Source organism: Peromyscus maniculatus, chromosome 12 (genome assembly GCF_049852395.1).
Source record: "Peromyscus maniculatus bairdii isolate BWxNUB_F1_BW_parent chromosome 12, HU_Pman_BW_mat_3.1, whole genome shotgun sequence".
NCBI classification, from domain to species: Eukaryota; Metazoa; Chordata; class Mammalia; order Rodentia; family Cricetidae; genus Peromyscus; species Peromyscus maniculatus.
This window is the reverse complement of record NC_134863.1, coordinates 25988817-26016787: the sequence shown is the minus strand read 5'-3', so window position 1 is coordinate 26016787 and position 27971 is coordinate 25988817. Positions and strand designations below refer to the sequence as shown.

At 44.7% G+C, this 27971-nt stretch overlaps 1 protein-coding gene across 2 annotated transcripts; it reads right to left on the bottom strand.

The window, feature by feature from the left end:
- Positions 1–751: 751 nt before the first annotated feature.
- On the bottom strand, positions 752–27867 carry Ropn1 (rhophilin associated tail protein 1). Of its 2 annotated transcripts, none has more exons than XM_006974547.4 (6): positions 27668–27867; positions 14613–14740; positions 11494–11611; positions 9696–9857; positions 2635–2810; positions 752–936 (listed from the first exon to the last, which is right to left on the bottom strand). In XM_006974547.4, exons 1-6 carry the CDS (start codon positions 27698–27700, stop codon positions 870–872), a joined length of 684 nt encoding a protein of 227 aa, XP_006974609.1. In that variant the 5' UTR covers positions 27701–27867; the 3' UTR covers positions 752–869. The 2 variants fall into 2 exon arrangements, with proteins under 2 accessions (XP_006974609.1, XP_006974610.1); XM_006974548.4 differs by lacking the exon at positions 27668–27867 and adding an exon at positions 26173–26307.
- Positions 27868–27971: the final 104 nt, after the last annotated feature.

Below are 27971 nucleotides of genomic sequence, written 5' to 3'. Positions count from 1 at the left end.
TTGGACATCCTCTGGCCTACACACACACACACACACACACACACACACACACACACACACCAATAGCCATAGCCTATTCATTTCCTATTTCCTCCAATAAAGAAAATCCCTTAAGAATGTGCCAGAGGATTTGCACTCAGACAGGGGATGTTCCTTGGAGGGACATATCACATACATCAATCTATTTCACAAGAACCTGTTGCAATGGATCTCTTGAAACACTAATTTCTGGAACAGTCTATTAGTACTTCTCAGGGTTCTTTAAAGTGACTTACAGTCTATCTTAGTGTTAGACTAGAGCTTCCTAAGGGAAGAACTCGGATCTGATTAACTGCAAGTACCTAGGAGCTTCCTCCGTTTCCACCTGGGATTGCCCGGTCTAATAAAATCAACTAACCAGCCATGCAAATTCTTGTTATTCATCTGAAATTCAAATTCAACTAGGTGCTTTGACTTTTCCCTGGCAACCTTATACATCCACAAAAATTGACAACTAACTCAATGAATGGATGCCTGATGAGCACAGTACCAGGGAATGGAGCAGTGGATGAGCAAAGGTTGATGGCCATGACCCTCACGTACACGACAACCAGCAATCACAAAGCATCACAATCACGCCAGTCGGCCTCCTGCCTTTTAAAACCCAATCTGGCTTTGACTTGAGATGTGTTTTGTAGCCGAGCTTTGTCAGCCACCTTCGCACCATATGCAAGTGTCTTGCCCCAACAACTTTACATCTGAATTCCACACGTTCCTGGCTAATTGTTTATTAGTTGTGCCAGTTGTAAAAGAAAATTGACTTTGGATGGTGTTCAGCTATGCTGAATGACACCTCTTTATCTTCCTTTAACACTGCCAGAATTGCGCTCTTATTCCAGCCGAACCCTAGGGTTTTGAGTGAAGTCATTCACCTTGATTAAGCCATCAGGACCAATTCTGTTTGGAAAAAAACAGATATCTGGAATTAGTTTTAACAATCAATTAAAAAAAGTATGTTATATGTATTTACATATGTATAGATCACCCCAAATTAATTTCACTGCCGCTGCCCTCAGGGCCCTCATTCTCTTCTTTTTCAATTAAAAAGTATTATTGTATGTGCCCAATGTATGTGTGGAGGCCAGAGGACAACTTGAAGGAGTTGCTTCTATCTACCATCACATGGTATGGTGGTTTGAATGAGAATGGCGCCCCCTAGGCTCATATATTTGAGTGGTCCTCAGTTGGTAGAACTGTTTAGGAAGGTTTAGTAGGTGTGGCCTTGTTTGAGGAAGTGCATCACTGAGGGTGGGCTTTGCAGCTTCAAAAAGCTCATGCTATTCCCGGTGTCTAGATCTTTCTCTGCCTCATGCTTGTGGATCAAATGTAGGCTCTCAGCAACTGCTTGTGGCCGTGCTCTCCCGCCATGATGGTCATGGCTCTATCCCTCTGGAATTGTAAGCAAGAGCCCAATAAACCCTTTCTTCTGTAAGTTGCCTTGGTCATGGAATCTCTTGACAGCAATAGGAAAGTCATCAAGACACATGGGCTCCAAGATCAAACTCAGGTCGTCGGGCTTGGCCACAAGCACCTTTGCTCCAGCGCCTTCTGCTGGCCCTTCTTTCTTTCTTCTTGATTGCTTAATCTTCTGCCTCCCTCCCCTTCCTGTTCCCTCTCCCTCTCCTCTTTCTCTTCGGCTTTCTTCTCTGTCTCCCTCTGCCTCCACCTCTTCTTCCTCCTCTGTTGGTCAATTTAAGCTAACCCAGAGGCACCTGGCAGGTTTATTAAGACCCAAGTTCCTGGGCCTCATCCAAGAATTCCTTATCCTATAAATCCATGGCGAGCCTTTGATTCTGCATTTCTAACATGCTCCAGGTGGGTGCTTCTTCTAACTAACCTCAGAAGCCCTCCATGGATAACTTTCCTGTTCTGTTGCCTCCTTTTCTCAAATCAGTATTTTATGTTCCTCAGAACAGAAAAGTATGCAGATGTTCCTTGACTTATAATGGGGAGCAAGTCTTTGACTCCCTGTTGTAAATGGAAAATATCATGTTGTGGGGCTGAGGAGATGTCTCAGGCGTTAAGAGTGCACATTGCTCTTGCAGAGGGCCTGAGTTCACTTCCTAGCACCCATGTTGGTTGGCTCTTAACCATCTGTAGCTCCAGCTTCGGGATAGCTGACATCTTTGGCTTCCAAGGGCATGTGTGCTCACACCCACATTACCACAACCTCCCTGTCATTAAAAATAGCAGATCTTTAGATGTAAAAAAGTGTTTCTTTTTCAAGAAAATATCGTGTCAATAATGTGCTTAATACACCCAGCCTATCTGGGCCATCCCAGCTCAGGCACACAGTAAACTATAAAGTATTGCTTCCCCTAGCAATATAAAAAGGCAGGTTGGGCCGGGCAGTGGTGGTGCACGCCTTTAATCCCAGCACTCGGGAGGCAGAGGCAGGCAGATCTCTGTAAGTTCAAGGCCAGCCTGGTCTACAGAGCAAGATCCAGGACCGGCACCAAAGCTACACAGAGAAACTCTGTCTGGAAAAACAAAAACAAACAAACAAACAAACAAACAAACAACAACAACAACAAGGCAGGTTGGGAGCTGTGACATGGTGTACTTTTTGCTCTCCCTTGCTGAGGGTTCACTCACACTTCTTGTTCAATATAGTTGAGCATCCTGCTGACATGGGATGAAGAGATCTCCCCATCCACTTCAGCGATATATGTGTAGAGAAACTGGAAGGTGCTGAAAGGAATCCGGGGTGGTCCTCCATCATGGTCACAGGATAAGACTTCACACACTATCTTGAGAGTTTTGGCAATGGTCTAGACATAAGACAGAAGGAGGACAAAATCACTCTTCCAGGCTAGATCCCTGAGATCAGTTTAGACTCAAGAAAGGAAATGAAACTGTTGCTCATGTAAGATGGAGTGAGGCTGGATCTGAGATTCGGGAAAGCTTAACATGTGCCAACCAATTCATTCTACACATACTGACTACCTTTTTTTCCTTGGAGGAAATTCAATTTATAAACTGGTAAGTTAAGATATTGTTAAGTTTAGTTAGAATAACATCTTCAAAGGGGAACCGACTTTCATCCTATAAAACTAGCACTGTCTAGGGCCATCAGTGCTGAGCATCAGCCTGATGGCCTGAGTTAGATTCTCAGGACTCACGTGCTGAAAGTGTTCCAGAATTAACATGCCTTCCCAGTGGGAAATCACACCGAGTACATAAAGACTACTAAAGGAGAAACTTTTCATCATAGTGCAGGAGTAGTTCTGGCTAATGCACAGAAAGGAGCCGGGCTTGAATAGAAATGCCCATCAGTTTACGCAGTTTCACGGTCCCAAGTTACATTTTGAGTAATTAAATAGGTTCCAAGGTTTGGTTGTTTGGACGGATGGGGAGACTTACAGTGTAAAATATTATTAGAGTTAGCTCAAGCCAGCCCAGGCTGCTCTTCCCAGGCAGCTGTTGACCAAGGATATCCTGCCTGCCTGGTGATTCATGCTTTTCCTGATAAGAGAACCAGAGCGCTCCTTTGGCTAAATTCTGTTTTGTGTAGCATAGCATTTCCTAAGCAAGTTTAGTTGACCCTTTTTAACATCAACTTATTATTCCCAGTCTCTCCTAGAAGAGAACCAACTCCTGCAGGCTGGTCTCTGATCCCGTGCACATGCACATATCCATGCATAGTGAGTAAATAAAAAAAAGAAAATTAGTGCCGGGCGGTGGTGGCGCACGCCTTTAATCCCAGCACTCGGGAGGCAGAGCCAGGCGGATCTCTGGGAGTTCGAGGCCAGCCTGGGCTACCAAGTGAGTCCCAGGAAAGGCGCAAAGCTACACAGAGAAACCCTGTCTCGAAAAACCAAAAAAAAAAAAAAAAAAAAAGAAAATTAGAAATGTTTCTTGTTGCCTTCCAACCTTATCTTCTAAAGCTTAGAGAAATTCATCTATCATCCATCTATCTATCTATCTATCTATCTATCTATCTATCTAAATACATATAAAATACTAGATCATACACACACACACACACACACACACACACACACACACACACACACACGATACCTGGGGCAAAGCCATAATAGGGGAGAAGAGTTAGGAGGAGTGTACTGTTTCTAGAGAGATAAGAGTCCTACAAGGTACAAACCCATTCTTCATTGAGATCCACTTAAATAAAATCATCTAATTTATATATATATATATAAATTATATATTAATGTCCTGGTTAGTTCTTATTGTCAACTTGGCACGGCCTATAAGTACCTGGAAGAGGGAGCCTCAATAGAAAAATTGCTTTGATCAGATTGGCTTGTGGGCCTGTCTGTCTTTATGACTAATTGATGTAGGAGGGCACAGCCCACTGTGGGTGATGCCATCCTTAGGTAGGACGTCCTGGGCTGTATAAGAAAAGCTATTGATATAAGCTAGTGAGTAGTAATTCAATAAGTAGCATTCTCCCATGGTTCCTGCCTTTACTTCCCTCGATGTGGACACGGAAACATAAGGTGAAATAAATCTTTTCCTCCTCAAATTGTCTTTGGTCAGATATTTACCCCAGTATCAGAAAAGTGACTGTTTTTACTTACACACACACACACACACACACACACACACACACACACACACACACACACACACAAAATTTTGCTGGCTTGCTAAAACTGCCAATGTAAAGATACACCCTCCAGGGCTCAGTCAAGAATTAGTCCTGAGTGGTGAGCTAAGTGCGCTGGGGTGACAGAGCAGCTGCTCTATGTCCTTATGTGACTGGCCAAAGATGTCCCCTGCACTGGCAACTTTCGTGGCTGTTCAGCTCCCATCCTTTTCTGGAATGCAATGATTGTCTAGATGGCGCTTCTTTTACTGTGAGGCTTAAGAAGATGTGAATAAATTTGGCTCATCTTCCTAGAGACAGCTTTACTGAATGGCGGTGATTTTAAAGGTCTTTTGCCCTAAGTAACTACTATTCATTTTGAGTTACTATTTAAATTTTATTTCCATTTAACTAACATTTTATAAAATAGGATCTTCAACATATAATAGTTTAAAAATGATAAGGGATAGATGTCAAGAAACTATTGAGGTTTGTAGTTTTGTAACAGGTCGGTCTGCTGGAGCCCCAGGAAAACACTCACCTAGGAAGCCTCATCCTGGGCATTTGCATTAACCTGGGGTGGGGTCAGATGGCAAGATGTGTGTGTGAGGCTGTCGTGGGTTGGGAAGGCCTAAGTGTGAGATGAGGTCAACAGGAGAGTGATTTGGAGTATATTTGCAAGCATGAGTGTGTGTCCTGAGCTGCATAATTCTCCCCACAGTATTCCCTACTTCTCTAAAATAATTATGTAACCCCTACTTCATTATACTGTCCTCTTTTGGGGGTGCTGCTATAGACAGAACTGTCTTCCCCTCAAGTTGTTACGTTGAAGTCCTAAGTCCCAGAATCTGAGAATTTAAAGAGTTAATGAGAACTGAATGAAATGATACACACCTGTAATCGCAGCACTCAGGAAGCTGAGGCAGGAGGATGGACAGTTCAAGGCCATCAGGAGCTATATAACGACCTCCTGTCAAAAAGCATAAAACCACACCGAAACGCCACTGACCGTAAGTGTTAAAAAGTGAATTAATGAGATGAGGATGCAATGAGATGATTAGGCCGGGAGGTGGTGGCTCACGCCTTTAATCCCAGCACTCGGGAGGCAGAGGCAGGCGGATCTCTGCGAGTTCAAGGCCAGCCTGGTCTACAGAGCGAGATCCAGGACAGGCACCAAAACTACACGGAGAAACCCTGTCTGGAAAAACCAAACAAACAAACAAAAAAGAAGAGATGAGTAGAAGGGACCTTAGTTCAGCGTGACTGGTGTGCTGGGTGTGACAAGAGTGAGGTGAGAGATGGATGGACTCAGAGTGACACAGGACGAAGACGTTCCCCATACACCAGCAAAGGCGGCTTCGGAAGAAACAACCTGCTCACACCATGACCTTGAACTGTCTGGCCTCCAGGACGGAAGACAGTACTTTTGGTTGTGTAAACCACCCAGCCTGTGGTAAGTTGTTATCACAGCCCTTGCAAGCAACCAAATGCTTTCCACCTCAACTGTTTACTGATTACTGATACAGGCCTTTAAATTCTAATGTCCTCATCCTTACAAAATATTTTGTTTTTAGTTATGTGTCTGTGTGTCTGTGTGTGAGCATGTGCACAGGAGTACAAGTGCCTCGAAGTCTAGGCTAGGGTGTTGGTTCACTGGGAGTTGGAGTTACAGGTGGATATGAGAGGCCTCAAGTGGCTGCTGGGAACTGAACTCAGCTCCTCTGGACAGGTACAAAGTGCCCTTAACCACTGAGCCATCTCTCCAGCTCTCTTCATAAGACTATAAAATATTTTAAATAAGTAAAACAATATCATGGCTACATAATTTCTTGGAGTGGAACTTTTTGAAAATTTAATTGTAATGTAAACAGATCTTCACGTTCTCATCTCAGATTCATGTGTGTGTGTGTACGTGTGTGTTTATGTGTATATGTTTATGGCAGTCTCCAGCATCATACAAGACTTTGTTTTAAAGTCAGATGTGAACACACTTAGTCCATACATGACCTCTTCCTGTTTATGTGCAGCCATGGTGGAACCTCAGGGGGCATTATGGCAGCCTGGAGGGAGGAATGCTGGACAGGAAGAGACACATGTCTGCCAGTCGTAGCCTGTGGAACCATACATGACAGGTCCAGAGAGCTCAAGGCTGAAGTCACTATCCCTGTTTTCTACTGGAGTAATAGTTCCAGCCATTAGACTCTCATAATGGGAGCAAAACCTGCTCTCCCAGATGGGAAAAGACGGCAGCTTGCTCGCAAAGGAAGGAAAAATTCCTAGTAGACTGGTCTCCAAGGACATATGCCTGGATGGAACGCAAGCCCTCCACTAAAGGGTGACACCTTGACTCTCTCAGTTGGCTCAGGCTTCTGTAATAAAGTGTTTTAGACTCAGAGATTGAATACAAATCAGAAATCTGTTGCTTACAGTTCTGAAGGCAAAAAAGTTCAACATCAAGGGCTGACAGTGACCTATTCTTCGTAGGTGGTGATTTCTTGCTGTAGTCTCACGTGGTGGAAGGGGCAAACAGCCTCTTCCAATCCCCGTTTATCAGACTCTAGGGTCCCTACTCCTGAGAACTGCACTCTCGTGACCTAAGGCTCCACTCACAATGCCATCTCCTTGGGACTTAAGATCACAACATCCGAGTTCAGATAACTGCCTGGTTACAGCACTGACCAGCCCCACAATGAAGGTCCAACATAATACAAGTGTATGCAGTGGGCATCGGCTACGCCCATGACCTTGGGCTATCTGGTCTGATAGTGCATCTTATCTGCCTACTTGACCACTTAAGAGGGAGGAGAAAGGGGGTCGAGATCTCTTGGGTGGTGAAGACCGGATCATGTGGCATGAAGCGGTGTGTGATCGGTTCCCAGTTTTCCAAGGACTCTGCAACTGGATTTACCTTATCCTGTATCAGTGAGTCTGTTTTCCCCATAGAACCCCTTAATTGATTGGATATATATCCATTGAGGCTCTCATTACAGATGTAGGCATTGTTCCTGGATCCACAGGCACCTTTGGTACACAGGCTAAACTTCCAGGCTGACTCTACCTCTGCATGTTCTTTGATGGGAACGATGAAGGGCATGCCGCTGTTTTGGTTGGGGCAGATAAGTGGGACAGAATGACAGCTTGTTAGAGGTGAAAGTGCCTTAGAGAGCACTTGATCCAGCTTCCTTGTTTTGGAAGAGATGGAGAAAGATACAGCTCACCTCCTGGCTTCCTCCCAGTTTGGGAGGCAGGCACATGGGAGAAAACTTGCCAGGTACATGGTGTGCAAAACAGAAAGGGAATCGGAATGTGGCTTTCCAAAGTCACCCCCAGGCTACTGTGAGATGCGGGGACAAGATGATGATGACTCAGACATCTCACACAGTGGCAAGAGGCTTAGACCAAAGTCGGGGAGCAGATGAGGACAGTGTACAGCAAACATTGGGGGTGGGGGCAGCAGCAGGGACATCTGAGATGGGCCAGTGGGGACCATAATGATGCTTTAATCAAACCAAGAGATGCAAAAGCCAGAGTGACCAGACAGCTGCATTGTAAGTGAAGACCAGAGGGCCTAAAGAGGCCACACCCCTTCACTCCAGATCAGTCCTTTCCTAAAACACTCCATCACTACCCTGGAGAAGAGCAAGGAGAGAGGCGAGGGTTATCTGTGGGTGGTTTCATTTGCTGCAACGATCTAAGCGCTAAGATCAAATCTACTTAGTTCCCTGCTCTGTCCTTTGAGGGCGAGGCAGATGAAAGTCAGAATTAACAGAGAAAGGGAGTCTCGGAGAATCCTGTTAACGTGCAGCCTTATGAGACTGTGATAAAATGCGTGTATTCTTAAAACAGTGTTCTTTTGTGATTTCTTTCACTCCTTGAGGCTTCCCCCGATAAATGTGAGCTTGGTCCTGGTTGACAGCTCATTTGCCCCATTACACTTGCCTCCCCTCCTTGGAGAAGAGCCGTTTATTCATTATATAATGTTTCTATGAAAGACAATGGGGAAAAAAAACCAAAACCAACCACAAATAGTCCCCTCTTTCCTTCTCTCTGGAGATTATGATGATGGCTGCAGGGGAAACCCACGGGAAAAGTTGGATTACAATATTTCTGCTAAATTTACCCAGGCACAAAAATGCCAAGTACGTGTTCAGAGCACAGTTGAAAAGAAAGACCAAGATCGTGCTTGGCTGTGCCGAGATTCAAGTTACTTTCTCATCCTTGTTGGCCTGTGAGGAGGCAACGGTTTCCTCGTTGACTTCCACATGTATCTCCGGACTTTAGAAATCAGTAATGACTCACTTTCCAGAAACCATTTCTGATTCATTTTCGTTCATTATCAGTGACTAGCAAGAGTGAATCCACCTAGACGATACCTCAGTTTTAAATGCACATAAAAGCTGGTTTCAGCATTTTTTCTTTCAAAACAGGAAGATGGCTTTTCCAATTTTCAAACTAATTTGGGAAAAGGCCTGAATTGGCATGAACTTCCTCTCTCCGTGATTATGATTCTAGAAATCAAAATCTTCTCTTTTTTCCTCTATTCCTTAAAAAAAAGTTTAAAATACTCTTGCTTTCTTTTTTTCTTATGTCCGCTGTGTGCTTTCTATAAGGCTGAACACCCCTTTAAGGGCTCTACCAGAATGGCTTCTAGGTATCTAGACCCCACAAGTAAACAAGACTTATCATACAGCTAGAAGTCATGAATGAAGTGGGCAGAACAGGCTGAAAATTAATCTGAGGACAGTGGTTGATAGTCACAAATAACCCAAGGCCTAACTTGGCCAGCTCTCTGCAGAGCCTGGTGATAGCTGCCCCCTCCTCCCCCTGCTTCTTGCTTCTGATCATTGAGTCTGGAAATGACCTAATTCAGAGAGCAGAAGAAGCACAAAAGGCAGTTTTCCTTTTTACCATTTCTGGAGAGCTGGGAGTGGGCAGATGGATTGTCTTTCCAGGCCCAGAGACAAGTTATGGGACATTTCAAAGTTTATTTTTTGTGTACTGAGAACCGAGCCTAGAGCCTCACCCCTATGAGACCAATGCGCTACTACTGAGTCATGCCAACCCTCTGCCCAATGAGACACAACACACACAAAAGGTAACTTACGACTCCAAGGGAGCTACAAGCAAGAGCTAAAAACTTCAGCCATTCAATCTCCTCCGTGAAGCGACCCACATTCATCACACTGTTAAACAGATCTGTTGGGAGATTCAGCACTTTCCACATCTGGGCCAGCTCGTCGGCGTGGATGATCAGTCTGCCACCAACCTGCAGGACAGAAGACACACAAAACACATATGAGGCTGGCAAGCAAGATGTTCGGTGTTCTCCCAGCACCAGGAGGGGGATGGGGAGCTGGAGAGGCCAGAGGATCCCATTTGACGTTGTCTTTGCGAGTCTGTGATATAGCTTTAATATTTTTAAACTCCAGATGTTGGAATTATGGCAAAGAGATCCATTTATAGTACATTCTGTTTTTTTATGAAGCCTTTATGGTCCCTAGGTTGTCCCTGTAATGCAGATGGGACACCAGAGGCTTGCCTGAGACCTCTAATGAGGGGAATCAAGAATGACATTGACACCAGGCAATGGTGGCACACGCCTTTAATCCTAGCACTCAGAAGGCAGTAGCAGGTGGATCTGAGTTCAAGGCCAGCCCTGGTCTACAGAGAGAGAGTTCCAGGACAGCCAGAGCTTCACAGAGTAACCCTGTCTCAAAAAAATCAAAACCCAAAAACCAGGAAAAAAAAGAGTGACATTTTTCTCTCCCAGACTACACAGAGTTCTCTGCACTAAATCTCATGTGTGTCCCTCCTGTCTCTGAAACAGTGATTTGTGGTACCCTGTGGCTCACCTATAAGGGTTTAGGATGGATGACCTATAGGGTTTAGGATGGATGACCTATAGTGTTTAGGATGGATGGCCTATAGGGTTTAGGATGGATGGCCTATAGGGTTTAGGATGGATGTGTAATATTGTTTGGTCCCAGAAACTTGAGAGCTGCCATGTTCACTCCAGAGAAAACTTGGTGGTTAAAAGGTAGAGAGACAAGGATGGATGACTAATGATACAGTGAGGGGGCAGATGCCCCATTAAGTGTCCCAACACTTTGCCGGGGCCCCTGAGCCCGGTGAAATGCTGAGCCTCTGGAACCCAAGCTCCAGCGAGTCCCCAGTCACCCAAGCCTCCCCTCTCCTGTCCCCTAATGTGGGGCATCATGCTGCTCAACTGTATCCTGGGAACTGGCCAAGCCACCGGTTTTCTCAAGCCAGTCCCTCCTTTTTCCCTCCACAGGCTAACTCCTAAGAGAATGTGTGGGGATCGGCAGGGTTTGCCCTTCAGGCTGGGCTGTGTCTGCACCTGGGTTAGTGGTCAAAGTACATAGCATTCACCTCCTCTCCAGACCGTGGAGGACCTCTCATGGTCTGGATCCATCAGGGAAAGGCTGAGGCGCCTGGGGAGTTACACTCTCTAAGAAGGCAACATTCGGGCCGGGCGTTGGTGGCGCACGCCTTTAATCCCAGCACTCGGGAGGCAGAGCCAGGCGGATCTCTGTGAGTTCGAGGCCAGCCTGGGCTACCAAGTGAGCTCCAGGAAAGGCGCAAAGCTACACAGAGAAACCCTGTCTTGAAAAAACCAAAAAAAAAAAAAAAAAAAAAAAGAAGGCAACATTCACTCCACTAAGGCCCTGAATATCCTTCCAGATCTGGGGGGAATCATCTGTGGTAACCCCAGGAGACAGCTCATCATTCAACTTCTTCCAAACTGATGGCTGTTTCTCGGAAAGAAGACCCACTTTCACGCCAGGATTTAGTAACCTTTGGGATGGTGCTAATGACCAGCTGTCTGGCGGAAGTACAGGTGGCCCATCCAGTCTCCAACATCATCCCCGAATGCTCCATACCCGAGAATGCAGGACCTTCAGCAGCTCGGGGGTCAGCTCAGCCCAGTTGGACAAAGTGACTTGCTCAGACCTCTCTCTTGCTGGAGGAATCTCTCCACGGGACATGGCCCCAAAATATCTGCAAGAAAAGGGACAGGGAGTAGAGGAAGGTCCCAGGCTCCAGCGACCTCTGGATACTTTCTTTTTTTCTTTTGATGGAAACGAGTGAATTAAAAAAAACAACAACAGTATTTTACCATCTTTAGTTCGTTTGCATATGGGAAAAGTCTGATCGTGTTATTTCCACTTTAAGGAGGGAAGAAAGCCTAGGGAATATAAAGGTTTTCTTTTCTCTAAGAATAACGAGGAACAGCCAACAAAAACTTTGGCATGCAATCACCTGAGGCATATCCAATCACGTCCCCCCTCCATCCCTTCTTAGTGTTTTATTCACATAGACAAACAGAGATCCGAGAACATTTACAGGCTATATCTCTGTGTGTGTGTTTGGTAGGTGGGGAGAAGGTGATTATATGAAAATAAGGGCAGATAGAATGCTCCCGGAGAAGTGTTTCTGGCCTGAGGTAGTGAGGCCTGCCTGCGTGGGACTTCAGCAAGGGGGACAAGGGCTGGCAAGGCACGTCAAGGAAGGGACGAAACAACTTGATAGGGGGCAGATGAAGTGGGCCCCCCGAAAACTTTCAGTTATACACGCCTGCTGTACGCCACCGCTTTGTGGGATGGACTTCGCTTAGGGGTGATGGGAAAGACAGGTCAAGTCCTATTTCAAGGTTGGCATGATGTAGAAATAAGCTGCCTGCCACAGGGAGTGGATGCGAGCAACATGGTGCCAGGGTCTGTCCCCATCAAAAGTCTTACAACCCCTGAGTCACACACTTCTGCCCCTTCCTATTCCCCATGTCCCACCTCTTTCCCCATTAACCAGGTAGTATAAAATACAGGGAGTGTTTTAGAAAAGGCCATTTCAGGGTCGATATACACGATGGAGCTAACTGTTGCCCATCTCTGAGACACAAAGCAAGCAGAGCTAAAGAGACTTGGATCAAAGCAGTAACTTCCGGCCCCTGACTGGAGGTCCTCTGTAGAATGGGCTGTAGACAAATATTTTGACACTTTTGAGCGTATACATGAGCACTCCCTGGAGGCCGACCAGTGCTTGGGTGGGAGCCAATGGGATGCCCAGAGTGGGGTGGTGGCCTCTGTAATGGCAGGGTTAGCGGTACCACACCACGCCATTATACAGACGTGCCTGGGTGGAGTTACACTTGGCGCTCTCTGAAGAGCGTTGGAGTTGTTAGTGTCATGGGCTAGAGAGCATGGAAATAAGCCACACCCCTGGACTCAGTCCTCTAAAGCTTTGAGTTCTATTTGCAAGTGAATGATTCCATGGTTACAGCTGTACAGATATAGGCTGTCACACTCGCCTGCTGCAGGACAAATCGGTATATGCCCTGTTGATGTCAGGGGTATTGGCTTCTACCTTGTTGGGGCTCAGGGAAGGAAATTCCTGCATGTGATGAATTAGACAGCTATTTTAACTTGGAGAAACTTGATAGAGTTCCATCTGCTAGGATGCTACGAGTTTGTAAGCCACAGAAAACGATCCAGCGAGTGCTTTTGATGTCTAAATGTGATGGAGAATGTTCTTAGGTCATGCTTTTTTTTTTTTCTCATTGTAGTTGAAGTATAAACTGATCTTGCACGGATGTCTAAAAAATGTATAGCACACCATATAATATGGAGCAAGCAGGCTACAATGGTAGGAAGTTTTCCTCCATAAATGTCAGGGACAATATCAAGAAATGTCATTTTTCTTAACGATAATGCAGGAGCACAAGAACAATAAAATGGAGTTTTAAGCAATCATGTGGCATAAAACAAAGTCTGTCTGACTGCCAAAAGAAATTAGTCTTCTGACATTAAAGTGTAATCTTAGAGGTAATGCATATAATTCAAAATAGAAAACAACACAGGATTCATGACTAGGCAAAGCAACTCCCTTGAGGCCATTGAAAAGCACCAGGGCTTTACTTTCCTTCTCTTCTAAAAAGCTTCCTCCTGGCTCAGCCTCGAGCAGGAGAGCTTGTGCCTTCAGAAAGGGCTTCCCAGCTTGTCTCCACCATCTGCTGGCTACACCCACTCACACCTCAGGTTCCCTTTCCCCAGCCCCTCAGCTCCACAGTCTGAGGTCTCTTCCCACAGAGGCACCGCTAAGGAAGTAATCATCCAGCGAGAAAAAGCAGAAAAGGACCCAGGAGCATCTTGTTAGCTCTCAGCCCTGGCACCAAGGCTAGCCCAGTTTCCTGCAGGCACGTGTAAGAAGCAATTTCATAGTTGAGAGGCTGTCTATGCGAAGTGGCCACGGTGAGGTCAGCTCCTGTCGTGGAAGTTCACCCACTGAGAGCAGCCTCTAGGGGCCCTTCAAGGAGCCAGTGTTCCAGAGGCTCACCATAGAGCCCGACTGGACCTCCTCACCCAGCTCTGCCTCCTTTTCCAGAAAGCCACGTGACCACGGACATCTTCATGCAGATTGGGAGGTTTAAAAATAATAATAATAATAAAGAAAATAAAAGCCCCCTCCCCAGGACAGGATGCAAATGTCTTTATTCTGGCACAGGTTTGAGTTTCTACAGCCATGAAGGAAGGTGTTTCATTAATCAGAGGGAACCAGCTTGGAGAGAGCCCACCTCCTCCTCCCCGCGGGATCGCGCACCGCTCCACTAGGTGTATTGCTGCCACCTAGCGGTGAGAAGGAGAACACGCTCAGGCGTAAACCAAGGAAAGGTGAGTTGAGCTGCAAATCAGAATCCCAAGCCCTTTCCAACCAGGACAGGCAGCTGGGATGCAGTGATGAGCTAGGTGGGCGTGTGCTCAGAGTGACGTGGTAAGCTAACTGGTCCTCTTTGCCCCAGGACACTTGGCCTACTGTCCTCATGCTGCTACGAGTTTAGGGAAGGACATTCCATCCTCGTCCTGCTTGATGTATTTATGTGTGGATTTTTAAAACTCGGCTTCTCCTTTACAGCCCTCACTGCCTGACTGCGGGCTTGCCAACCTCTTCGGTTTCCCACAAACCCTCTTTCTTTCCTCGCCCCTGCGCTCTGAGAGGAACAACTTACTCGGCGGCCCACTGGATGAGATCCGGAGGCTGGGTCCGAATGGCAACTTTGGTGAACTGCTTTAGCAGTTCCGGCAGCTCCGGTGGGATGCATACTTGCTTGTCTGTCTGAGGCATTGATCTCTTGACCTAGGCGCACGACAAAACAGAACACGGGAATATTATTTGAGTATTCAGCCATCACGAATCGTAAAGGTAGCAGTCTGGAACAAGTGTTTCCCCAGACCTTAGGTAGCACTTGTTTTGGAGGGGCGGCTAGCCCACAAGACAGATGCAGTCTAGAAAGCAGCGTACTAATCTTTACATTGTGCTTGTAAATAGGTATGTCCTTTACATGGGGGGGGGGGGAGAATGCTTAAAACATAGAGGCCAGCAGACGTAAACAAAAATATTCCCTAATTATGTCGTCCCCAAATCTTGGATGTTTTCTTGTGAAAAAAAAAATTCAACCTATATATGTATAATGTGTGTGTGTGTGTGTGTGTGTGTGTGTGTGTAAATAAAAGATGGGGTTACACAAAGCAGCTTATGCAGCACTAAATCATGAACACCTTTCTGTGTTCCTTCAACACTTCACTGGATGAAAATTGTAGCAAAACTGACACCATGAGTCCTCTTCTATGATTTGAGACTAGGTTATTTCCAAGTCAAGGTCATTATTAAACAGTCAATCGATGAACTTGTGTGTTCTTGTTTACTCTCACAATTTTCATGTGCAAAGGTCAGTAGAAACTAAATTTCAATTTTTTTTTAACTTTGATATAATTTCCTGGGTTAGCAGTATCGCTGTGCAGTAATCTCCCCTGATGCTGACAGATGCACCATGTTGCAGCTCCCAACCTGCCTTTTTGTTGTTGTTGTTGTTTGTTGTCTTTTGTTTTTTCCAGACAGAGTTTCTCTGTGTAGCTTTGGTGCCTGTCCTGGATCTTGCTCTGTAGACCAAGCTGGCCTTGAACTCACAGAGATCCACCTGGCTCTGCCTCCCGAGTACTGGGATTAAAGGCGTGCGCCACCACCGCCCGGCTTCTGTGCCCACGTTCTAAGGAATCACATTTCCAGAGTGTAACAACACATTTGTTTCTCCTTTTCCCTTGGGGAGTTACTGCCGCTTGGATGACCTCCCTTTCTTTCTTCTGTTCAAACCTTACACAACCCCAGAGTTCATCTTTCCTAGAAAACCTGGTTAGCAGCAAATATTGTTGGCAGTACACATTTTGTATCAGATCCTGCTCTTCCTCTTTCACTCAGTGAAGCAGAGCTCCTTGCGGTGACTGTGGAGATGGCTAACAGGTGTACAGCGGGAGGGATGGCTGTAAACAGTTTATAGTGACACAAACTTTACAACCATTTACAAGCATACAGTGGTTGAAATTATATTTGGATGCTGTTTGGCACAGTCAGTAAACTTCCAGATTTCAGTATTGTGTGTGTGTGTGCTTAAACTTTTATGCATAACACCTGCCACCAGGCATGTACAGAGGACGTTCCCTGTCGTATACGACAATAAAACCATCCCTGTAAATCTGATTTTTGCTTTAACTGTGATATATTTATTATCAGTGTCAATCTTTGCTCATGTGTGTTTCAAAGTATTTTTTAACTTGCTCTTAAATTTTCACATTATTTCTTGGTAACAAAGTATATGCTCCCATAAACCATCATTATCTGTTTCTAATAATTTACATTTGTTCATTTATGACTAAATCACGACCTTATTCTAGGTTTTTTGTGTTGGGGGAATTGAACGCAGGGTCTTGTACAGGGTAGGCCAGGGCTCCACCGTCGACCTTGGGTTTTGAGACAAGATCTCACTGAATGGTCTAGGTTGGCCATGCACTCCAGATTCTTCTGCTTCCCAAGAGCCAAGATTACAGAGCCACCATGCCTGGCTAGTTTGGCTTTTGATGTTAAACTCAAATCAGACATTTAATGGATTAAAAAAAATAATGACTTTTTTTGTTTATAGAAATTACAAATGTTTCTTTCTAAAAACGGAAATGGAAAAGAATACAATCAATTCAATAAAATCTTACTTTAACATTGTAGAAAATTTCAAAATATTTAAATTTATTATATAGTTCTTGAATACTTATATTGAAATATTACCATTTTAACTATTACATTCAATATTTTCTAAAATTTCCCCTTACTTAACAGCTCAAATTTTCAAAAGCTTCAACTTGACTTTCTTTAAAAATTGATTTTTGCTGCAGCCTCAAAACCACAATCTCCTCAAACACTTCATATACTCTATTTCCTGCTGTAAAGAATAATTTTGGCTTGGGGTTTTAGTTCAGCAGTAGGGCACTTGCCTAGCAGGTGAGAGGCTCTGGGTTGGTCTTCTGCTCCAGAAAAAAAAAAAAAGAATATTCTTAAATATTATAAATTTTATTAATTAGCTCAGCATTTTTTTAAAGACTCACAAATCATTCAGTAATTGAAATCTAATTCACTTAGGATTATATAGAGCAGACTATTTTTAATTTGTACTCTTTTCTCTGTTCAATTTTTGTAAGCCTAAAACTGCTTGGGAAGACCAGCAAAAGAACAAAACTGTGCCAGATAAATGATGCCAAGGCCTTAATAGAAACGTTCTAATAATAAAATGTCTCTTGTGAATAAATGCACATGTACCACAGTGCACCTGGAGAGGTCGGAGGCCAACTTCCAGAAGGTGATTCTCTTCTTCCCACCATGTGGCTCCCAAGGATTGAACTCAGATCCTCAGGCTTGGCCGCAAGTGCCTTTGCTGACTGAGCCCTCTTGCCAGTCCCCAAAGGATCGAGATTCTGTTTTTAAAAATTACTTTGTGTGTGTGTGCAATTTTTTACTTTTTGTTGTTGTTTTCGAGACAGGGTTTCTCTGTATAGCTTTGCGCCTGTCCTGGATCTCTCTCTGTAGACCAGGCTGGCCTTGAACTCACAAAGAGGCCTGGCTCTGCTGGGATTAAAGGTGTGTGCCACCACCACCCGGCATCTTTCTACATTTTTTAATTGAGAATTTCATACCAGGTGTGTAATGTGTTTTGATCAAATCTACTCCTGTTCTCTCTCCTCTGGTCCCCCCCTCCTACTCTTCCCTCCCAAATGCTTTTGTTAGTGGTTTAAGTCTATCAGCATTCGCTATTTTAGAAATCAAAACTGAGAAATTTAATTATATTTAAAACAGAAATAAATCTCTTAGATATTATTGCAGGCGGACATGTGCTGGAGAAGTAGCTGACAGTCCATCTTACAGGAAACATGAGACACTCGGAGGTATCCTGAGCATCAGAGCCCACCCCCACAATGACACACTTCCTCCAACAAGGCCACACCCACTCCAACAAAGCCATGCTTCCTAATAATGCCACTCCCTATGAGATTAGAAGGGCCAATTACATTCAACGACCAAAACTTGCCTCTGTTTTAGGATGCTGCGTGATAAAAGGGATTTATTGGCAGTTGTTGAAATTTATCAATTTCTGATAAAAAAAAAAAAAGCTGAGCTTTTATATAGTGTTAAAAAAAAAAATAGGGGTTGGGGATTTAGCTCAGTGGTAGAGCACTTGCCTAGCAAGCGCAAGGCTCTGGGTTTGGCCCTCAGCTCCGGTTTAAAAAAAAAAAAAAATATTCATGACAAAGCAAACTGTAAAAATGCTGGTTGTTAGGCTGCCAATTTTTATGACGGAACCAAAATATTGATCAGAAGCCAGGAAGAAATGAGGAGACAAGTTGACAGTGTAGACACACTTCTTTTGATTGCAAAGAAATAGTTTCCAGGTGATCACATCGACCAACGGCCCCTGGTACTGTCTGAACGGAGTGAGAAAGGGAAGTGACCCAGGGCAGACATGGGGCAGCACTTGGCGCCAGACAGTGCAGCTTCTAATTAGTTAACATGACTGAAGTGGTTTGCCAAGTTGGTAGGACGATGGGATCTTTTAATGTTTCTGATCACCTGTTAGAATTTTAAGAACACCAGCCGGGCAGTGGTGGCGCACGCCTTTAATCCCAGCACTGGGGAGGAAGAGGCAGGTGGATCTCTGTGAGTTCGAGGCCAGCCTGGTCTACGGAGTGAGTTCCAGGACAGCCAGGGCTACGCAGAGAAACCCTGTCTCAACAAACAAACAAACCAAAACAAAAGAAGAACACCCAAAACAAAGACATTTTGAGACGGTCATGTGATTCAAAGACTGTGCAAGCCGAGGGAGGCTCTATAGAGAGGCTCCTGTGGTATTAGCTCAGTTAACACATTAAGTGGGCTATGCTGACGCTCCACACTTTCTCCAGTGCTTAGGCTGTGTCAAGTTAGGCTTCATACAGCTGGCAGTCACATTTGACCCAGGTGGTTCTTAAAGCCTTGCTCCATGTTCATTTCGTAAAACCTAAGCTTTACCATAACACATCCATTGCAATGATCCCCACTTTACATCACACCTACCAGGTAGCTGACCTACTAAGTGCTGCTGCCTAGTACCTGCTCCCCAGCGACCCTAACCCCAGTTTCTTAATTCATCCCTAGCCTGCTTCCCACCCCAAGACTGTCATCACTACGCAGAAGACAGGGTCACTTCCTACCTTCAATGTGTCGGAGTGAACTTCCACCCCGACCCCTTGGCCACCCTCCGTGTGTCTCCAGGTCTCTGGTTCCCTCCTCCAGCATTCAGAAACTCAGTTCTTATCCTGCACAAGGCCCAGTGAACAAGACTGTGACATTTATCCCTTTGCAGTCTCCGGAAAATGCCATCCATGTCACCTCCACGGCACAGCCTCCATTAAGTCAGTCACAATCTGCAACTCCTTTTTAAAAATTGTTTTTTGATCTCATTACTCTTCAGATGGTCTCATTTTCTTCCCTTCCGGACTTCTCAGGCTGGCCCCAGATTGATTCCCCTCCCTCTGCAGAGTGTCTCCTTAGCTTCTTCTGGAAAATCTTCCATCCGATGACTGCCTTGCCACGAATTTCACAGATATAAGTGAGCAGTCTTTCTCGTTTCTAAATCTAATGGTTCCTCCGGTGACATATTTTCTTCCACGATTCTCTGTTGCAAAGCTCCCTCAAGAAACACTTCGTTCCATTGGAAACAGTTACGCCAGCTTGTTTGTCCATACTTCGTTTAGTTTCTAAATGTGCTTTATGTTTCTCATGTGACTCCCCCCCCCCCAAGATAGGGTTTCTCTGTGTAGCTTTGGTGCCTTTCCTGGAACTCACTCTGGAGACCAGGCTGACCTCGAAATCACAGAGATCCGCCTGGCTCTGCCTCCCGAGTGCTGGGATTAAAGGCGTGTGCCACCAACCGCCCGGCACTCATGTGACTCTTTCATTACTTTAAAGAAACATTTTCTAAGGGTCTATCCTGCCCCCCATCCATGTTTCTCCTTTAGATTGTTCTTGTAGATATTGAATATGCACTTGAAAAGAAAGTTGAATCTGTAGTTGCTGAGTGTCATGTTCTGAACATATCCGGAGGGTTAGTTAAGTAGTTCAAATCTTTGACATCATATTTCCTTTCCTGTTTGGCACTCTATGAATAACCAAGGAAGAAGTAAGATCGCCATCTAAACTAGGCAGAGTGGAACACACCTGTGACTCCAACACTTGGGAGAGAAGGGCAGGAAGACTGCAAGTTTGGATTATGTCACAAAATTATATCTCAAGGGAAAAAAAAGAATTAAAAAAGGAAAAATGTGGGGGAAAGTGTCTACATGATAATCTTTGTCTGTTCTTTTAGTTATGCACATTTTTACTGAATTTTCAAGCTGTTATAGAGCACACATATATATTACATATATAAATGTAAACACATATGTATGTTTAGATTTAAAAATCTTCCTATTAAATGAGCTCATCATTATATTATAGTTTTTATAGATAATTATATATAATATTATATATAGTTTTAATACTTGTCTTAAAGTCAACTTGGCTTGTCAGTTTTATTTTGTTAATTTTTTTCATGATGCATGTATTCCAAAACTTAGCTTTTCAAAGTATAAACTCTTAAAGAATACTGAAGATTTCTCAATTGAATTATTTATATACTTTTCAACATATTGCTTTTTTACATTCATATCATCTATTTTTGAGTTTTGGAATTGATCGAATATTTTTAGTGATTTAATTTTTCTCATTTATTAGATTTTGAGATATACATTACTTATTCCTTCTCAGGTTGCCCTAAGGATTACAATCCTAATATGCATCCTAAATTTATTAAGTCTACCCTTAATTTACTTCTTGGATGGTGCAAGTACTTATAATTTAACTCAATATTCTCCCCCCTCCTGTACACTTGTTATCATTTATTTCTACATATAGTTTTATCACTGTTGACAGATGGCATGATCACTTCTTAGACCGTCAGTATTAAGCTATTTTTTTCCCCATGTAATTACCCAGTGTTCTCCTTTCCTGATGGCCAGCATTACTTTCTGGGATCATTTTCCTTCAACCTAAATGACTCTGCTAGAGGATGGAAAGATGCTCAGTGGTTAAGAGCGCATACTGCTCCTGGACCCTGGTTCGCTTCCTGTGAGTACCCACATTGAGCAGCTCATAACTGCCTGTAATTCTGGCCCCAGGGAAGCTGATGCCCTCTTCTGACCTTCAGGGGCACACACACACACACACACACACACACACACACACACACACACACACACAAATGCACACCATTTTGTAAGCCGAAAACACTTTGTAAATCTAAAACACGTTCTGCTTTCTTTCTCTTGGAGAAAAGATTCCCTGCAAGGACTATGCAGAACACTCAGTTCAGAGCCTGCGTTGGCAAATGTCACCAGGCAGGAAAACAGCTTAAGCTCCCAGATATCGTTCTGAGACTTTTAGAACACATTTTCAGTGGGGGCTGACAAGACAGTTAGGTAAAGGGCTTGGCACACAAGCCTTCAACCGGAGTTTGATCCTCAGACCCCATAGAGAGATGGAAGGAAAAAACTAACTTCCCAAAGCTGTCTTCTGACCTACCTCCAGATGCACACCATGATATGAGAACTGGTGTACACACACACACACACACACACACACACACACACACACACACACACATACACACACACACACTAAAAACAATTTAAACAGTTTTTTAATGTTTTGTTTTCACTTGAGACTTGAACTCGATTTTACCATATACTAGCCGAGAGAAAGATGACCGTTTGTGACTAACTTGAACTCTATGCTGACAATCACCAAAAAATTGTAAATTCTCCACCTATCAGCTACCTATGGTGGCATTCTCTGACCCCATCAAAGCATCCCTAACTGACTTCTCTTACCCCCTCCTCAATTGCCCGGCTGTCACACATCATAACCATGTTAGGGTCATCTTTTTCTTTCAGTCCCCATTTTAATCCAGTGTGTTTAACTTTTTCCAATTAGGAGCATAAAAACAAGCGTCATTTCAAACCACCACCACGAGGCTTACATTCGAATACAGTTCGGTGTCCTCAGGACGGATGGATGAAGGGGTAAATGGCGCACACAGGCAACAGGCTGTGTTGTGCTGAGACACCCCCGTCCGCACTGTACCGTACTATCTCTCCTTGAAGGGGGCAATTAAATGTCAAGGATTTTTCTCCAGGACAGCCCCCAACTGAAATAAATATTATGTTTTCTGGTTCTCACAAATAATTAAGGTATCCTGGATAACCTCATTTGCATTATGTAAAGTTCAATCTTAGCCCCCTAGGGTAGAACATAACTCATCCATCAGACTAGGTCCTAATTTTATGCCCAGATTTTTTTTTGTCATTGTCTTTTTAAGCATGTTCTGACAGTTGCTATACATGAAGGGACGCTCAGAATAGGGCAGGCCTATGGCAGCCATCACACATTCTCCATCTCACTAGTCCTCACAGGAACCAATGGGTAGGGAAGCTCTAATATTGAGAATTCTCCACGCCAGGAAACTAAGGCATTTCCTTAGTTCCTCAGATCAGTGTCCTTAACCACCCAAAGCACCTCGCAAAAACCTTCAGTGGATCTTCATTTCTTTTCTAATCAAAATGACACCCTATGTGACTTTCAGGATCTCTACAAATTACAGCCTGCTGTAGTGGAAGATGCCTGTAATCCCACCACTCGGGAGGCAGAGAGAGGAGGAATGCCCAGGAGTTTGAGGCCAGCCAAGGCTACATAGTGAGGCCCTATAAAAAAATTGTTTTTAAATGCGCCATAATTTATCTTATTTATATTAGCTTTGTTTATTTCTCCAACTTTATATTATTGAAGCCTGGATCTTTTACCCTGGGCCAAATCCATGATCAATCGGATGCAGCGTTTGGATGCCAGCAGCAATATTGCTAGGAGAAAGCTCACTTGAACTTATCCTTTTTTTGGGTAGTTTTTTTTTTTTTCTTAAGTTCCCAAACTTGTATCTCCATCATGCTAGTACCACCTGCTAGAAGCCATAAGTTCCACATTATTTAACAGTTGGACAGGTACTTCATTCCATCTAACCTACCTTAGTCATGCTTATATTTCAGAAAGTTCCTCCATGTTCACGCCATGACCCCCAAATGCCAGGGGTACATAGTTTGTCCATAGACTGCCACGCACTTCCTAAAGTTGGCTAACGTGATTTCCCGATTTGGGGATCTGGTGTACCTATTTGGTACAAGCCTTGCCTTTTCTAAGTATTTTTATGTAAGTATACAATGGAAGTATTTTTACCTAGGTATATGATGGAAGTATTTTTTATTTTTTATGAGAATTATAACAACACTTCACACCATTCCCCCTTCATGTGTTCTCCCTACTTCTGGTATAATTCTAGCAATTTTGACTCAGAGACTTGAAGTACAGGAACAAAAGCTTTCGAGTGAATGCACAGTAGTTTGTAATACAAATCAGGACTATGTTCCTCTCCTGTTTCCATTACCATTCTCTATATTTATAACATGGCACTGTTCTTTTCTAGCATAACACACACACACACACACACACACACACACACACACACACACCTACTCTCTCTCATAGCAAGGTGTAGCATAACACCCCAAATGGCTGGTGCTCTAGTGAAGGAGTTCTCTTGGCTGCTAGAACAGGACTCTAGAGTTGGGCATAGCTTTAATTATTGGATCCTGGGAAAGCCATCAACCCAATCAAACTTCGTGTGTTTTCTTGGAATTAGATTAAACACTGGAATAAAATAAATAGGTAAAGTAAATAGAAATAAACAGGTCATGCACACTGAATTCATGAAGGAATAGAAAGGAAGATCAGTGATTAAAACAGAGAATGATATCCAGCAACTTATGGGAGCAGATACAGAGTCCTTCAGCCAGATATTAGGCTGACCTCAGGGAGTCCTGCTGAGGAGGGGAAGGAGGGATCAGAGGAACCAGAGGGGCCAGGGACACCAGGGGACGAGGTTTATAACATCAACTGACCAGGACTCCTGGGGGCTCACAGAGATCAGGGAGCCTGTACGGGTCTGACCTAGGTCCTCTGCATATATATTCTGGCTGAGTAGCTTGGGGTTCTTGTGGGATTCCCAGTAGTGGGAGTGGAGGCTGTCTCTGACTCTTCTGCCTGCTTGTGGGACCCTTTTCCTCCTTCTGGGTTGCCTCATCCAGCCTTGATGTGATGGCATGTGCCTGGTATTATTGTAGCTTCTTATGCTATGTTTGGTTGATGTCCCTTGGAGGCCTGCTCTTTTCTGAAGGGAGGCAGAGGAAGGTGGATCTAGTGGAGAGGGGAGGTGGGGGGAGGGGCTGGGGGGGGAGAGGAGGGAGAGGAAACTGCAGTCAGGATGTAATCTATGAGAGAGAAATAGAAAAAATAGAATATGGTAAATGTCAAGGAGCCTGTACTAGATAGAACAAAGGAGTGGGGATAGATTAGAAGATAGTTTCCAAAGACTGGTGCTGATATTTGAACTGAGATTTAGGGAGGCCTGAATGTTAATTGCTCTGTTCTCATCTAACAGAACAGTCCCAAGTAAAAGGCAATTATTCAGTAAACATGTTTACCATTGAGAGAGAAGAAGGAATTCATGAGGCCAGGAAGACTTAAGCAGCTTGGAGGTTTTAGAAGCCGGTAAGTTTAGTAACTGTAGTCAAGGTGCTAGTGTGAATGAAAGGGGACTGGTTGGGTCTAAGGTTGGATCTGTTAACTGCTCAAGGTCTGAATATAAAAGCCCTTCTGAGGCTTTGTACCTCAAAGGCAATAGAGAGTCTTGAGATGATTTATGGGCCAGGGTCACACAGTCAGATTGTGCTGATACACCAAACATCATATCATGGCCTCTCAACTCCAGAGCCATCCTTCACTACCTCAGCAAAAATGAAAGTAGGTCCTTTCAATGTTATTCCTCTACCAGCTGTCATCATGGTAAGCTTTGCCTGTGCAGAGCACTGGAGGGACATGGGAGGAGGCAGCCATTTTTCTTGAAGGTTCAGGTGTGTTCTTGCTGAACTCCAGAAACAATCTGAGTGTCTCCAGCATCTCCAGCTCTGGACTCACAGGGTCTCTAGCATCCTATTCCTGCTCCATGCCATCTCTCGAGTGTCTTACTGCTACAGTGCATGTCTGTGGTACCCATAGCTGGCATTTCTGTTTGTACTATGGTTTGGTAAGTAATTAAGTTGGTGTGTTAAAAGATCTGGTCCCTAGGGGATGCTCCTGAAAGGAGCCTGAACTTCTGAGAGGTGGGGTCTAATGGTAGATTCTTAGTATATAGTGAGTTTGCCCCCAGCAGATAATGGGAATCTTAGATTCTTCCATTTCTCTTTGCTTCCTGGCTCAGGAGATGAGTGGCTTGATCTGCCACAGTTCTCCATCCTTACTTTATGATGTATGTGTTGCTATTGCCAGAGTACTTGGTCTTGAATTGGAACCACCAGAACTGTGATCCAGAGTAAGTCTTATCTCTTTATCAGTTAATTACCTCAGGCACTCTGTTATGGTGATGGAAAGCTAACACATGCTGGCACCCTCTTGGGAAGCTCTGTAGCAGAATGCTGCCAGTGAGTCACCATCTCATAAACTGGGTCTCTGACATCCTCGAGAGTCAGTTCTGTCTGGGTGGCATCTCCGAAGTTTCTCTGACCTCCAGGGAACTGTGACCACAACCCTCGACAACAAACTCTGGATTAGTCCTTTCCTGGAGCGGTCCTGCTCATGGCTGCTCCCTATATTTGTGACCCCTGCATATTTCAGTTCTTCCCTATCTCTCTTTAGCTATTCCTCCATCACGCCAAACCCATTGGCATTAACAATTTTTTTTTTAAAATTTTTGTGATGAGCCTTCTTTGTTAAAATTACTTGGTGCTATTTCTCTTTGTTGGGCCCTGAAATACACTGGCCAGGAGCTTCATGAGTGAGTTAGAGAGAGCAGAGTGGGGTTTTGGGTAGGGAGCCCGGAGAGGAGAGCCTGGCAGTTCTTTGGGCACGAGAGCTTCAAGTTTCTAGTAAGTACGGAGGACCAGGAGGAAACAGACCGTTGGGAGACTGGATATACAGGATTCAGTGAGAGGTAGAGGAGGAGGGGGAGGGAAGGGAGGGGTAACTCCCAGCCTTCAAGCCGGGATGACAGGGGGCAGGGGAGGTGGTGTTACCTTTGTAGAACCGTCCGACACAGCAGGAGAAGTCCAGAGCAGATCCCCCTCCACTGTCACTTACTTTCAGGAGTTCCGTGCACTCTTGGGTCACAAAGCTTTGGAATCTTAGGTTCTTTGTCATCCGGACTCAACTTCTCAGCCTTTGAGGAGCATGACCGACTTACCTTCATTTCTTTCTTCTTTCTTTCTTTCTTTCTTTCTTTCTTTCTTTCTTTCTTTCTTTCTTTCTTTCTTTCTTTCTTTCTTTCTTTTCTTTCTATTTTTTTTTTTTTTGGACAGGGTTTCTCTGTGTAGCTTTGTGCCTTTCCTGGAACTCACTTTGGAGACCAAGCTGGCCTCGAACTCACAGAGATCCGCCTGCCTCTGCCTCCCGAGTGCTGGGATTAAAGGCGTGCGCCACCGCCGCCCGGCTACCTTCATTTCTTAAAGTAGGGGAATGGTCTATTCCATCTGACTATTCGACCAGTTCAACATTTTGCAAAGTTCTTTTCCATTCTTAGAGCTCTAGGTTCGGGCAAGCGTCCTTCAATTATACATTCCAGGGCTCACCTCCAATTCTTACAACCCAATAAATGCCCGATTAAGCGAAACCTCCACGCCTCCCGGAGGAGAACACTGAGCCAACGCATACTTGCTAAGTGCTAAAGAATATAGGTTTATCAAGTATCACCTATGGGCTTGTTTCTGGAATTTCATTTGGTTTCGTTGGTGTGGTCTAAAGGTTCAGTTATAGAAGTTAAGTTGTCCAGTTACAGGAATGAAAGGCTCCACACACTGGGATCTGAGTTGTTTTCCATGAACAGTCCTTGGAACTCAGGGCCAAGCCACCGTACATCCTTGCTCTTATTTGAAATAGGGAGTGGTGGGCTTGGGCCATACAGTTACTCTGGCTTGTAATACACTTCCTACTTTACTTCCCCCCCTAGAGCTCAGCTTAATTCTTCCCTGGCCTCCATACCAGTTCCATTACACCCTTTTAGTGACAGGTAGCTCCAAGTTGACACAGTTTATGTGATTCTTCGATTAACATATTTTTTTTTCTCCGTACACTGCAAACCCCAGGGCGGGCTTGGTCAGTATTTTGCTCACTCTCGAATTCTAGTGCTAGCCTAATGCCTGGAACTCGGAGTTCAGTAGATATTGGTAAAAAGGAAAGAGAGGTACCGGTTTATGGTGTGCCAGTCACGCCTGTTAGCCCCCACAAATGTCGCTCCAAACGTGTTCCGACACTCGTATTACAAATGGAAAAGCGTGGGGGCCTCCCCAGATTCCATTGTGTTTCCAAGCCACAGCACACAGTATTAAAAGAATAAAATAGTAGTTCTGGGTCAAAAACACAATTTGGCCAGAAAGCAATACACCCCCACTTAAAGATCTCTGCGTGCCCTTTCCCTGTTCTGTGGGCAAGGAAGGGTTGGGAATCCGGGTGGGTTCCGCGCGGCCATGGCAAGGCCAAGGCTCCCCACCCATTCTTCCCCTCCGGGGTGGCTACCTCAGATTGGCTCCCAAAGGGGCTGTCCGGCATCAGGTGACTCCTGGTCTCAGGAGGGAGGTGTGGGGAGTGACTGGGACCCTTGGCAGTGGGAGAGCAGCAGGACCTACTCGGAAGGGCGGGATCACCACGGACGCAAGCACCACTCAGGGCTTTGTTAGCGGAGTGCCTCGCTGGGCAACCCTCTGCCTGCCCACCAGGGAGCAAGAACACTATGTGACGTCATAGACTCCCCAGCGCTCAGAGTTTGCAGGAGGGAGAATGCTAAAGGCCTGGGGTGGGGTGGTGGTGGTGGTGGTGGTGG